Consider the following 14267-nt stretch of genomic DNA (forward strand, 5'->3'; position numbering starts at 1 on the left):
GGAGCGCGCACTCGTGAACCGGACCCGTCACTGGAAAACGAGCTCCGTTTCGTTCCGTTCATGAAAGGGAAACGTTGATCGGATATAATGCTTTGAAATGAATCCACTGCGAAAAATAAGATGCGGGAATAAACCTGGGATGCGTGAATGGGGAATCGTCTATCTGGTGATTATAAGCGCGGTGTCCTGCTCCGTATCAGAGAGGAAAGGTGAGTGACTTGAAGTTAAGAGCAAAGTTTGTTTAGTTCAGTACGTGTTTTCCATGTTATAGATAGATAGATAGATAGATAGATAGATAGATAGATAGATAGATAGATAGATAGATAGATAGATAGATAGATAGATAGATAGATAGATAGATAGATAGATAGATAGATAGATAGATAGATAGATAGATAGATAGATAGATAGATAGATAGATAGATAGATAGATAGATAGATAGATAGATAGATAGATAGATAGATAGATAGATAGATAGATAGGTGGTGGATATGTAGGTGATGGATGGATGGATAGATGGATAGAAAAGTTTTCAAAAAGTTCCATTAGTTAACATTTACAAATGCAACTGTTCATTGTGCATTAACTTATGTTTACAGATACAACTTTTTGTACATGTAGAAATTCACATGAAGCAAGATTATTGTTGTTCAGATGTTATCTATTGTACTTAAAAAGGTTAGTAATAAAGTAATACTTAGACATATTATTATTAGTAACTCATGTTTTGTCAATCTCACATTATTAGCCATCTGTATTACATGAGCAGCATGTCTGTCTTTTCTGTACTTAAAAATATAATGAACCTGCTCCCGGACGAGTGACCACAGGATGAGGGCCAAGAGTTCAACACCAGCAGATGGTACCCATAGACAGCTGCCCCTGAGTGGGGTCTGAGCTCCTAACGTCTGTGGTCTCGTCTACTCGGACAAACTGTGTTTAGCATGCTGTTCGAGATCTCTTGCCAGTTTAGAAATGAACAGCAGATGGAAGCGACCAAAACTGGCCCCTGCTGTGCAAAAACGGGTTAAAAACAAACATTTCGATTGTGTTAATGTGGAGTTGTTTGGGTGACCAAGCCGTTTGGAATAAACTTGACAAAAAGTTATAACGATCATAAATGTATTAAGCAATTATAAAAGGTGAGATGCGGATAAACCCAAACGTTAAATGAACTTCAGGTGAATTTTATTCAATATTTATTTAATGGTGTGACTTTTATGTTCATACAGATGTTTAATATGTATTTGTTGTATTAACAATTCCGATGAAATGCACACCTTTCATAAACGAAAGAACGCTCACGTGCTGCCCAGGACATTTCGATCATACCTTTTAATGACGTAATCCACGAGTAGGTTTAATCTGTGCACCTTCCTACAATTTGCAAACAGCAGTTCAATTATTCATCATTAAGTCATCAAAAAGAAACTCTGAATCATTGAACATAGCAGCATTAAAGAGCGCCTTTGACCAGAAAAGGTTAGTTTTTTTAAGGCTCAAACTTCCTTGATGTGAATTCTCTGCACTCATTTCTATCATGTTTAAAATCACCGTCACCTTGGTGACATCATCTGGTTTAAATTATGGTATGAATTCAGGGCGGGGTTATCTGTGCATCTGACCAATGAAAGATGGAGCGCCTGATAAACCTGTTTGTAAATACCTTATGACACACACTTCGCTTTTCACAGCCTGTCAGTCAGAAAGTCTTGTGGCGACAGGCCCGCTGTGTGCGTGTGTCAGTATAACCTATCAACCCGTGTTTCATCCTCAAATCAAATTCCCAAACCACTCTCAGAAAAGGCCATTGCGACATATAGATACTTTGCTTGACCTTATTTCGTCCATCGTCTTATATCTCATCAAGCATCGCTATCTGGAATGGATGTTAATGCGGGTGGATGTGCCTTCGCCGTAGGTGTACATCGATGTCTTGAGGTCAAACAAAACATAGGTGCCGTGAGAAATGTTTGGGTATGGTAACACCCCTCACTATCTGATGTTGCATTGGCGCATGGGTTTCATCGTTCAGAATCTGTGGCATGCAGAGTCAAGCCCGGGGTTTGACAAAATATGTCACAACATTTACTTGGCAACGTTGACTGGCTCTGTGTGTTCAAGCCAGAAACACACTCTCAAATATGCCAATGTTTGGCTGGTGCATTACATGCACATAGGTGCATTCTGATGTTACCGTAGTGAAAGAAATCGGCAGGATTGAAAACGTCGCATGTCGTGTGTTATTATTCAGGTGTCTGGCCGTAAACGTGTTGTCAGTTCACTCGCTTAGCAAGATTTATGTTAGACTCTTGTTTCAACATGACAGTAATCGACCGCAGAACAGAATTCAAATGACATCTGATGACACTGATCAAGCGCATCAGACTCATCATGTGTTGTGACTAAAGAGAGGATTGTATTCTTCCTGCAGTTATTCAATCTAAACTACCGGTTGATCTAAATTCAATTGTCTTCCGAGCCAGCATCTAATGTGGGATAGATTGAAGTCATTGAACACATAAGTGCATCAGTCATTTTTTTATTGTTGAAAATGTCAAAATACTTTTAGGGATTCATATAAGCCTGATGTTGTATTGATCTGTTAAATGGAAACGTTTCATTGATTTTCATTTCAACGCCTGCTCTTTTATTTCCAGGGGAAGGTCACAAAAGTGTGTTTTTAAACAGAACTAGAATTGAATGCTATTCAACAATGATTGTTTAATGTAATGGGCATCGCAAAATCGATGTCAGATTCAGTGCCATTATAGGATACGTTTTATTTATGTTTATACGATAATCCCGAATAACAATTCATCATTGATTGTAGAATTTCAAACAACAATGAAACAAGGTCTTTGCCTTGAGACTGTGCAAGTGTGTTTATTTTAAAAACAACCGCAGAAGAGAAATAACCAGCGATGGCTGAATTTGCAACAAAAAAACAACACCATTTAAACAGAAGGCTGACTTCAGAATGTAACTCTCCACGACACGAATAAAAAGACACATAAATGATCTTAAATCTAAAAGCTTGCGTAAAAGTGGAAACCAGCAAATCCACCCTAGCAACGCCCTATAGCAACACACTTGCAAGCATCCACAACACCCTAAATCTTTTTCAGAAAATGTACTTGTGAAGTATAAATGTTATGATTGCTTACATTACATTTATCTATAATAGCACAACAAGCAAACTTGAGTCTATTATTGTTGATTTGTGACTTCCATGAAAACATGCCGTATTTTGTTTACCGAACCCAGTAATCGTGTTATTTTGCAGTCAGAGATTTGCCCGGTTCGCTCAACACTAGGCTATTTTGTTGGAGAAGTCACAAGTAGACAATATGTTTGTTTATTGATATAGACAGACCCTGTTGTTGGTGCACACAGTGAAGCGAGACATCTGCAAATCGTATTTCCTGCAATTGAATTAGTCGCTATTTTATTCACATGCCTCTTGTTTGGAATGATAACTTATAGACATTTGAGTCAAGAAAGCCAATGCATGCGGCAAAGTGTCTGCGTGTTAGAAAAACACAACATTTAAAGGGATAGGTCTTCCAAAAATGAAAATTCTGTCATCATTTACTTATCCACAGATTGTTTCAAACCTATATAAATGTAGTTGTTCGGCTAAACATAAAGACAGATGTTTAAAAGAATGTCAACAGATCTCATACCCCATTGACTTCCATAGTATTTATTTTCCCTATATGCCAGTAGGCTAGATGTGGGATGAGACCTGTTTGGTTACTGATATTCTTCCAAATATCTTCATTTGTGTTTAGCAGAACAAATACATTTTTTCAGGAACAGCCTTAGGGCGAGTAAATGATGACAGATCTTTCATTTTTGGGTGAACTATCGCTTTAAGATGGAAAAGTCATGTTAGAGTATTGTTTAAAGCCATTGATCTTTCATTTACATTTAGTCATTTAGCAGACACTTTTATCCAAAGCGACTTAAAAAGGTAAGATTTTAGGATCATACTGTATGGGCACTAAAGCATCATGATGACATCTGTTAAGTCTGTTCGCAAAATTTACAGTGATATTAAAATTCCAGTATAACCTTTATGGATTTGACATTTTGTGTTATGGACGTGACATAAAAATGCTCAGAGAATGAATTTGTTATGAATATATTGAACCATCAGTTTATATTTGACTAAACCCTTGTTGATAGATTCTAAACATAAAAAAGTCAGTCTATGAACAAATTTTCTCATTTAAAAAAGGGAAATAAACATGCGTTACGGATGTGATGAAAAAGGACGCGTTTTTGGGAAACGACAAACTTTTTAGGATTTCTGTGAAATAAAACACACAATCCTGAAGCAATAATACGCAATGAATGGAGAAGGGATGCCTCTTTATAGAACATACAATAGTAGCGGATGTGACGATCCTGAAAACGGCTCTTACCTGACTATGAAAAATCATGGCGTAAAAATAAAACAAATGCTTTATAAATGTGAAGAGAGATCTCACGTGGGTATTAGAACCACCAAACGTTAATATCTGTGCAGTGACCATAGTAAAAACCGTTGGAAAAAAAGTTATTTTTCATGGCAAGGTTGACATTTTCATGGAATTGCCCTTTTACCTCATACCCAATAAATTGGAATATAATCTATCTACTCATCTTCATTTTGGTTAAGCTTCAAACTGGTTTTCCTAAGCTAACACATTTCAATACGTCCTGTAAAACCAGGGCATGTATCAACATTGAAATAAGATTTACAGGTGTTTCTAGAATGCCTTTCCAATTGAAAAACAGGATCCATTATGTCAACTGCTGTTGACTTTTAGTGCTCATGCGGATCAATACATTTTGCAACACGTCCTCTGGAAACGAAAAGAGATCTGCAGTGTTTACTCGTACGAAGGGTTCAGATACACTTGTTAAAACAGAAAGTTACGTGGAATTACCTGGATATGTTCCAAACTCAAAATATATCGAGGGGTGAGAGAGGGTTAAGTGACGGCCAGAACAAGAGAAATGTGACGTGACTTTTTGTATTGATTTTAATCTTTTAAAACACAGAATTGATTAAAATTTCACTTAGAAAGAGCTCATCGAGGGCTTTCATTCGATATATCTCCATCTCACCCCTCGATATATACCGTAGTATAAAAATATATATACATAGTAAGTAAATACAGCAGATAATTTGTGTTTGTGAGCGTTAAAGGAAAGCTGTCAGACAACCACCCGCTGACACAACTTACTGCGACAAGATTTTGCCCAACAGCCAAAGCACAAAGCCAACTATAGGGGTGTAAACAGATGGGGATAGTTCACCCCAAAATAATCATTCTCATCAAAACCTGTACGACCTGTATAACTCTTTCTTCTGTGGAACACAGTCAAGGAACATCATTTGAGAAATGTCTCAGTGGTTTGGGTGTCCATACAATGCAAACCAATGATACCAACTAGGGCGGTGCAATATATCGTGATGGTTGTGATTTAATTCTTCGTTATGTATGGTCAAAGTTTTAGGTGGATGAGGATAGTATAGTAGGCCTATCTATCTGGCACGTGGATGTTAGTTGGGATATGTGTGCGTGCGCATGCTTGCGTCAATCATTAATCCGCGTTGCGAAGCCAAATTAGTTTTCGTTCATTTGCAAAATGTCATATTTGTTCAATGCAACAGTAAAACACGGCTGTTCACTTTCAGAAGTTGTAGTGATGCTTTCTTTTTCTTAAAATAATGTGAAATATATGTTGGTTATATAATGATTGATGCAACAATTGTCATTGTTGGATGAACTCTATACAGAAATGTTTAAGTTAAAGGAAAGTTTAGGTAAAAATTTAAACTGGTTTATTAAAGATCTCTTTCCTCCAAATATTATGAGAGCAATAAGAAAACCGCAAGATGCATAAACTGCTCAGAGAGTGAAAGAGAAAAAGCATCAAAGGAAATCAATAAAGAAAAATACAATGACCTCGTAAAACTAAATGTGAATATTTCCCTCAACACCCAATGAAATAAAGAAGAAAGTTCACACGTGAAGGACGTTTCTGATAAATCTCCAAATATATTTCATCACCATATTACTTCTTCATTAAAAAACATGTGTTGTTGCTTCTGTATATGAGGAAGATCGCATGCAAGGTAGCTTTGTTTCCGTCATATTTTTCTAGCGTCATGAATGGTTGACATTTCTTTCTCTCTTCTAGTGTTTATCCGGACTGATCAGATCTTGATAGCAGTCGCTCGTGCTTTGCACCAGTAGCAGAAAATAAAACGCACAGAGTTTATCTCCGTCAGAACGTTGTCCTGCATGTCCTGACTGTGACGTAAAGACTGTTTAACGTTCCCATAGATGTTTCTTTTTCACGACCTGTTCAGTCATATCCTCTGGTTCAAGCTTTACCCCGAGGCATCACTGCTGAACCTCCACCACCTGCATGCTTCATAATATCAAATTGTAGGGGCTCTTGACAGGAATGTTCAGGGTTAAAACCTTAAGGCACTTTCTCAACCTTTAACTGAAATCTGCCCTCCAGTGAGTGAAAAAGTCAATATTATCATCATGAGAAACTCTGAACACTTACAGTGATGATTCATGACGTGCCGGGTTTGCAGAAGGTATTTGATGAAGGAGCTGCATGTCTTAACAGTGTTCAGACCATTTTAATCCGTGGCAGATTTAATTACATGATCCCTGACGGAGTGCTGGCGGATGTTGCAATAATAGAAGATGCTAGAAGAAAGATTTGGTTTGCGTTTACAGTTTGTAAGTTTGCTTATTGCTAACATACTGTAACACTTCTGTGCGGGTTGGTTGTTTTATGGTGAGCTTAGGTAACGCCAGACCGCCGTAGAAGTTGTAAGCTGTCGTGGTTACATCAGTTGCAATACGAAGTCATCGCGATCGACTGAACGCTTAAAGTTCATCCAAAAATTGTCATCATTTACTCGAGCCCATGTCACTTCATACCTGTAGGATGAACACAAAGAAAGATATTTGGAAGAATATCATTGACATCATTGACTGCCATAGAAGAATTAAACGGTAGTCAAAGGTGTCTGAGAACTCTTTGTTTTCCTAAAGTCTTCAAAATATCTCATGATGTGTCCAACAGAAAAAAAACTATTTGGGATGCACGATAGATTATCTCTTGGTAAATGATTCTCAGGGGAAAAAAGAGACCTAACGGTTACCTTGTTTTCTGCAGTGAATGTTTTCACGTAAAGCAGTCGTCCACTTTTTGTGAAAATGTTATATTAATATCTAGATACTGTACATCGGCCAATATATTGGATATCTGCTTCCAATGTTAAAGATTCATCGGTTATCGGCCAAAATTGACATATCGGTGCATCCCTTAAAAAAAACTATATTTACCTACTATGGTAGTGGATGATGTCCCAGAACTGAAAATTGCAAACATTGTTCCAAATATCTTTGTGTTCATTGAAAAAAAAGACATTTATACAGGTTTGAAACAACCTGAAGGTGAGTAAATGATGACAGATTTTTCATTATTAGATGAACTATCCCTTTAATTCTTAAAAGTATGCAAGGTAGACCTTTAGTATGAAGGTCTGGGTACACGAGACTAGGACTTATATGACAACCTCAACCGCATGCCGATTAAAACCTGAATGTGAGTCTTTTATTTGGTGAAACACAAAAGAAGATATTTTGAGAAATGTGTCCTTACAATGAAAGTCAACGATTGTGTTGTTTGGTTACCAACGTTCTTCAAAATATCTTATTTTCTGATAAAATTCAGATTTTTTTGTTGAAAACTATCCATAGAATCATGCAAACAAGCATTAACTGGGATCACAATCTACTTACTGCATGTGGCGGGCAAAAATAACACCGATTCTGAAGTTGAGCAACACTCGTGTGCAATATTTCCCAGCCTCGGTGAACCACATTCTTGATCACGGTGTTCCACACCCCCAGAGTTTGCTTTACCATCGAGAGATGAGACAGGAATTCAACACCGACATTACAGGAAAGACACAAAGATTCATAATACATTTGTGTATAAGGCAGGTGCGCAATGTCATAGAACTCGTGTGCATCAAATGCATATTGCACACACGTGATTGTTTTAATGACAGTACCTCTAAATGAAGAGTTTGCTTCCAAAATGAGATAACTCCATTTTTGATTATGTTAACATGTTTTTATTGTGTATGTTAGCTGTATTTGTTTTGTAGTTACTATGGCTCAAATCAAAACAAACCAACTGCAGTTTGATATTAAATGGACTGCACAATAAAAACATGTTGAAATGTTGTTATTTTTATCCCCATGCATTATAATGCAAGAGATGCAGTTTTTTGGGTAATAGTTCCCCTGAAACAGAAAAATCTGTCACCACTTCTTCTGCATTATTCTGCACACAAAAGAAGATATTTTGAAGAATGTTGATAGCCAAACAACGGCAGCACCCATTCACTTGTATTAGTTTTGTGTCTATACAGTAGAAGCGAATGGATACCGCCATTGTTTGGTTACCAACATTCTTCCAAATATCTTCAATTTGGGTTGAACTATCCCTTTAATGCATCATGGTGAATGTATTTGAGATTCTTCAAATATCGCTATGTAAACTGATTAAGAAATGTATATGTAAACACACGTTTACATTATTTGCACATTTCCTATCAAATAATCGACATAGTTTACTTATTAATATATGTTCTACGTCTAGGTAATATTAACACTTTAGTCAGACCGTATAGAATTGTATGTAGTTCCTCTTTACCCTCCTGATAGCAAAAATGACGTAATGGAGGCGGCGGGCAGACAGCCGGACTATACTTTGGGCTTTAGTCTTGCCCACTGGAGCTTAAAGACAAAGACAATGATGCTTAATAAAATATGAAAAACGCATTAAAATAAAAAAGGTTAATTGTTTATTTCTATTCTAGCCTGTTCAGTATGTAGCATGGGTGAGAGATGTTTCATTTTATTGACTTTTATGGATATCTCATGAAATGTGACACATTATCAGACATACAAACACTGACTGCTCAAGGTATCTGAATGAGGATGGTTTATTTCATGTCATTTCTGATGTTATTTGCTTTTTATATCACAGTATGTCAGGGAACCAGTAATAAGCTCGCTCTACTAGGCCAACCAGATGACCATTACAAGACCATGGTACGGATGTACAGTAACTGCACAGTAGTGCTAGAGAACCTGGAGATAACCTACATTCAAGACTACCACGACCTCTCCTTTCTTAGGGTACGTGACATCACTAGATGTACGGTAGTCAAACTTGACATAAAACCTTTAAATAAGCACAATGAATTCTCTTATGATCCTGTTTAAAGTTATGTTTTCATTATATCACCTGCAGAGCATCGAGGAAGTCGGTGGCTACGTTTTAATAGGACTAAACTATGTGAGCGTGATCCCTTTGGTAAACCTGCGGCTCATTCGTGGCCATTCTCTCTTTGATGATAAATACGCCCTGGCCGTGATGGCAAACTACCACAAGAATGAATCTTCAGAGATCAGCAGCATCACCAGCGGCTTGAGAGAGCTCCCATTGAGAAGTCTCACAGGTACAAAGAAGATGCGACGTTTATGTTCCCATTTTGTGTTTTTGTCATCTAAGCACTTTACGTTTTGTTCAGATGGCCAATTGCAGTTATTTATTAACAATGCTTGATAGAAAAAGTAAGTTTTAATGGTTAAAATGTTTGCTTCATTCATTTCTGACCTCTGAGAGCAGTTGAATATGGCGGCTCATATTTAGGTCTAAAAAGGCGAAAGACTGAATTAAGGTGTTTTCAGTTTATTTTTTGCCTAATAAATGACAATAAAAGAAAATGTATAGGCTTATGCTGTGTACACACCGAAAGCAAATTTTACTACATGAGTCATTCTCACACAAAGTCAAAGCAAAGACGCGATGCAAATGATGCGTATTGGGCGGGGCGATTGCAGCGAACGCGTGATTTGGTTTCATTCGCGTCTTCGTGCAAGTTGAACAATTTCAACTCGATCGGGGATTTTGCACGAGAAGTTCATTGAGACGTCTGGCATCAAGACACTCCCTGCACGATGTTGGTCGCATAAATGAAATTTACATTTTACATTCATGCATTTGGCGGACGCTTTTATCCAAAGCGACTTGCATTATCCTATACATTTACATAGGTATCTGCAATCCCGTGGGATCCAACCCTCAACCTTTTTGTTTACGCAACGCTCTTACCACCGTGTTTGGTGTGAACCTGCCGTTACACGCATTTTCAACAGATTACCATTTTGTTAATTTCTCTCTCCTTGCGTGGCAGAAATTCTCAAAGGGGGAGTTAAAATTTCCCATAATGATTTGCTTTGCAATGTGGAGAGTATACATTGGTTGGACATCGCACAGAGTAACATTGATGTGAACTTCTCCAGGAGGACGGACGCTCATTGTAAGTAAAACTTTCGTAAATGTTTTAACAAGAACAATTTACTTTAGATGAATATTTTCTCAATATGTTTCAGGCAGACGTTGTGATCCAGGATGCTTTAACGGATCATGTTGGGCTCCAGCACCAGAGAACTGCCAAACCTGTAAATTCAAAATCGTGTTTTGTGTTCAACGATGGCTTTTAGCGAGTGAACTACCTGTGTTTTAATGCGCTTTTGTGTTTGGCTGTCAGTGACTCGGTTGAACTGTGCCGAGCAGTGCTCGCGGAGATGCAAAGGTCCCAAACCCATCGACTGCTGTAATGTGCACTGTGCCGCAGGATGCACCGGACCCAGAGACACGGACTGTCTGGTGCGTGCTTGAGTCTTTGATATCTTTTTTTAGACACGTATGTGACTCTTTCTTTGGGACACAGATATATTGTGTTCATACAATGGAAGTCAATGAGGGTCAATGTATTTTGGCTACCAGCGTTCTTCAAAACATCTTCTTCTGTGTTCTGCAGAAGAAAGCACGTCATACAGGTTTGGAATGAATCAATGGTGAAATAATTGTCATCTTTGGGTGAACGTTCTGTTTAAGCTCGGTAGAATGTCATTTAAATGCATTGTAAATTGCTTTGGATCTGTTGAACGCATTAATGCCAAAAACTAATATTTGTATAATTATCAATGTTTGTTTTTCTCGCAGGCCTGCAGGGATTTTCAGGATGAGGGCATGTGTAAGGCTGAATGTCCACGTCCAATGATGTACCTCCAGAACACTCACCAACTTGTTCCAAATCCTGCCGGAAAGTACAACTTTGGAGCGACGTGTGTCAAGAGGTGCCCTTGTAAGTTGTCTTTCATACATTTGTGAACTAAAATCAAAGCATATCATACATGATGTTGAAACCCTTTACGATTAAATGCTCTAAAGTTATTTAATAATAACATCATCGTTATTATTGATACAACAACCCCTCACTTTATCCGAAGGCACAAATAGGCTGGTTTCACAAGATGGCGCCGGTGAGCTCTGCAGACTCATTTCCGATCGTATAACACTATCGAGTTGTTTTGGCTCAACGAAGTGCTCGGCAATGTAAAGAGGATCTGTCGTAACGCTTATATATTACTTTCTTAATTTTTGTCTAAAAAACACCCATATTTGCCGGCCAAAAATCCTCCTTATCCCATACAGCGCCATACGACTGGAAATTACTCCGCCGACTCTGGTGTCCTAAAAGCTCAACGCCGCCATCTTGTGCAACTGGCGAACTGTGACCAGTTCTTTAGCAGGTCTGTTTGCAAAGACACACCCAGATAAATCAATACGATATATCAACAAAGAACTAGGTTCTCTTACCAGACTGTATTAGGTAAAGATCTCAACATTGTACTCATCTTTATGTACAACTATGCCATTTCCGGTCAAAGATTTCAATATAATATTTCACATTAAATAGTTTTTGATCAGACAAACAGAAAGGCTGACAGACACAATGGACATATAACTGAACTTACGTCTCCTGAATTATAAAAAAGAATTATAACAGCAATAACATAACAGTTGTTAATCTTTTCAGACAACTTTGTGGTGGCCGATCAAGTCGCCTGTGTCCGGACGTGCGGCGGGAACATGCATGAAGTGGAAGAGAACGGAATAAGGAAATGCAAAAAATGCGACGGCTTGTGTCTGAAAAGTCCGCAAAATTTGATTAATTCTTTCCATGCCATTATTCATTTGTAATATATTATCATTAAAAATGACATGTTTAACTCAGAAATGTTTTTGTTTAGTCTGCAATGGTCTTGGAATGGGAGCGCTTGCGCGTGTCATGTCCATCAACGCCACTAATATCGATTCTTTTATTAACTGCACTAAAATAAATGGCCATATTACAATAATGACGACGACTTTTCAAGGGTGAGTTTTTATAATCCTCCAAACTGCAGTCTACTTCTTCATGCTACACATTTCATATTTTTAATGCTATATAATAATAGTATATATTACAACTATATGCTATATATTTCAGAGTGTATGATGTCATCTTCATTTTATTATAGTGTGTATTTAAATTTATTAAAGCGAAGGTAACACATGCGGTTTCTGCCAATCTCATATTAATCTTAAGAGAAGAACTAAGAAGTTCATGTTTGAAAAAAACTTTCTGAAACCTGCACGAACACTGCTGGAGTGTATTGAGCAAAGAAATACTACATCATGCGCCCAACAAATTGTTTGACAAGTTGACCGTGTTAAGCATGAGAATACAACACGTTTAACAGAGTAAAGATGATGCCCCCCCCCTTTAAGCCACATAATTTATCCATCTGGCTTGATTTCTTTTTTTTAAGGGACCATTTTACAAACACCCCAAGCATGGACCCTGCAAAACTAGACTATTTCAAGACAGTAAAGGAAATTTCAGGTAAACTCAATGTAAATTTAGTAACATAATAATAATAATTAACCTCTAAGATCTCTATGAAGGATCATCTTGGTCTGGTAGGAATGTTTTCTGACTGTTGGCATTATATTGGGTGGTAGATCTCTAATGCTTCTCGTCTCTCTCAGGGTTTTTGCTCATTCAGGACTGGCCAGCACATCTGAAGTCACTCAGCCCTTTTGAAAACCTGGAAATTATCAGAGGACGAACCAAACAGCTGTAAGTTTTGTCGAACATCAAACTCAAATGTTGTTGGGTCTCTATGAAAAAAGGGAATATGGTGACCCATACCTGAAATGTGACCGGGGTTGGGTGCCTTGCTCAAGGGCACGTCTGTCGTTACTGAGCCCACGACTGACTATGCTTGCTGTTCCGCCTCGAAACCTTTAGGATGTCTCCTACATACCGTGTGGCTTGATCTTAAAGGGACAGTTCACCCCAAAATGAAAATTCAGTCATCGTTTACTCACCTTCGAGTTGTTCCAAATGTGTATAATGTCTTTGTTCTATAAGAATGCTTATGAACATATAAACAGTGATGTTTTGGAAACGGTATTTACACTTATACCATGGACATCAACACACGAACATCTAAATGATTTGTGTTTTTCTCTGTACAGTAACTCTTTCTCGTACTCTCTGTCTCTCTCTTTCTCGTAGGGGTACCGTCAGTTTCGCCGCTCTGAACACTCCGCACCTGGAGTATCTCGGCCTGCGCTCTCTGAAGGAGATCAGTGACGGTGACGTGGTCATTAAGAATAACCGCAACCTGTGTTACATGGACGGCAGCTACTGGCAGAAGCTGTTTAAATCAGAGAAACAGCGCATAAAAACCATCAACAATTCAGCCACGGACAGCTGCGGTGAGAGAACCTTCTGTCGTCTGACGGTGTGAAACAGACGCATTACATTTTCCTCTACAGTTTGAAAATAACAAACAATCAAATACAAGACATCATACAACTAAACTATAATAGAAATAAACGGCAAGGTCGGTATTGACCTTTTTGCTCACTTGTCAAATTTGTAAAGTATACAGTATATGTAAAATATGCATTGAATGAAACATGTGTGCTGTGTTTAGTGAAGCAGAACAGCACCTGTGACAGTATGTGTGGAGGAGAGGGATGCTGGGGTCCGGGGCCGTCCATGTGTTTCTCCTGCCTGCATGTGAGCCGTAGGGGGCGCTGTGTCAGTTACTGCAACCTGCTGGAAGGGTAAGACAAAACACACTGAAGCTACTTCCATTTCGTTTCATAATAAATATCGTTAAATAAGTTTGGCTGCAAAATTAGATTTTTTTTTTCATTGAGCATTCCAATTAATATCGATCAAGCTGCAGTTTGTTTGTTTTGATTTAAGCCATAATAACTAAACATATACAGCTAAAGAACACTTCAAGACTTT

General features: G+C 38.0%; 1 protein-coding gene across 2 annotated transcripts in view; it reads left to right on the plus strand.

Annotated features, from left to right (window-relative positions):
- The window catches only part of LOC306888793 (epidermal growth factor receptor-like), a 23114-nt gene continuing 8847 nt past the window's right edge, over positions 1-14267 (plus strand). The window contains exons 1-13 of one of the 2 annotated variants that reach the window (XM_079447243.1): positions 1-209; positions 9089-9240; positions 9356-9563; positions 10302-10427; positions 10501-10569; positions 10659-10777; positions 11117-11258; positions 11994-12110; positions 12208-12334; positions 12769-12842; positions 12989-13079; positions 13521-13723; positions 13945-14077. In XM_079447243.1, coding sequence (XP_079303369.1) covers positions 98-209; positions 9089-9240; positions 9356-9563; positions 10302-10427; positions 10501-10569; positions 10659-10777; positions 11117-11258; positions 11994-12110; positions 12208-12334; positions 12769-12842; positions 12989-13079; positions 13521-13723; positions 13945-14077 — 1673 coding nt within the window. In that variant the 5' untranslated portion in view covers positions 1-97. The remainder of the gene's footprint in view (positions 210-9088; positions 9241-9355; positions 9564-10301; positions 10428-10500; positions 10570-10658; positions 10778-11116; positions 11259-11993; positions 12111-12207; positions 12335-12768; positions 12843-12988; positions 13080-13520; positions 13724-13944; positions 14078-14267) is intronic. The other variant, XR_013786137.1, reaches the window with a different exon arrangement.

This window comes from Barbatula barbatula (assembly GCF_947034865.1).
Source record: "Barbatula barbatula genome assembly, chromosome: 23".
In the NCBI taxonomy this organism is placed as follows: domain Eukaryota; kingdom Metazoa; phylum Chordata; class Actinopteri; order Cypriniformes; family Nemacheilidae; genus Barbatula; species Barbatula barbatula.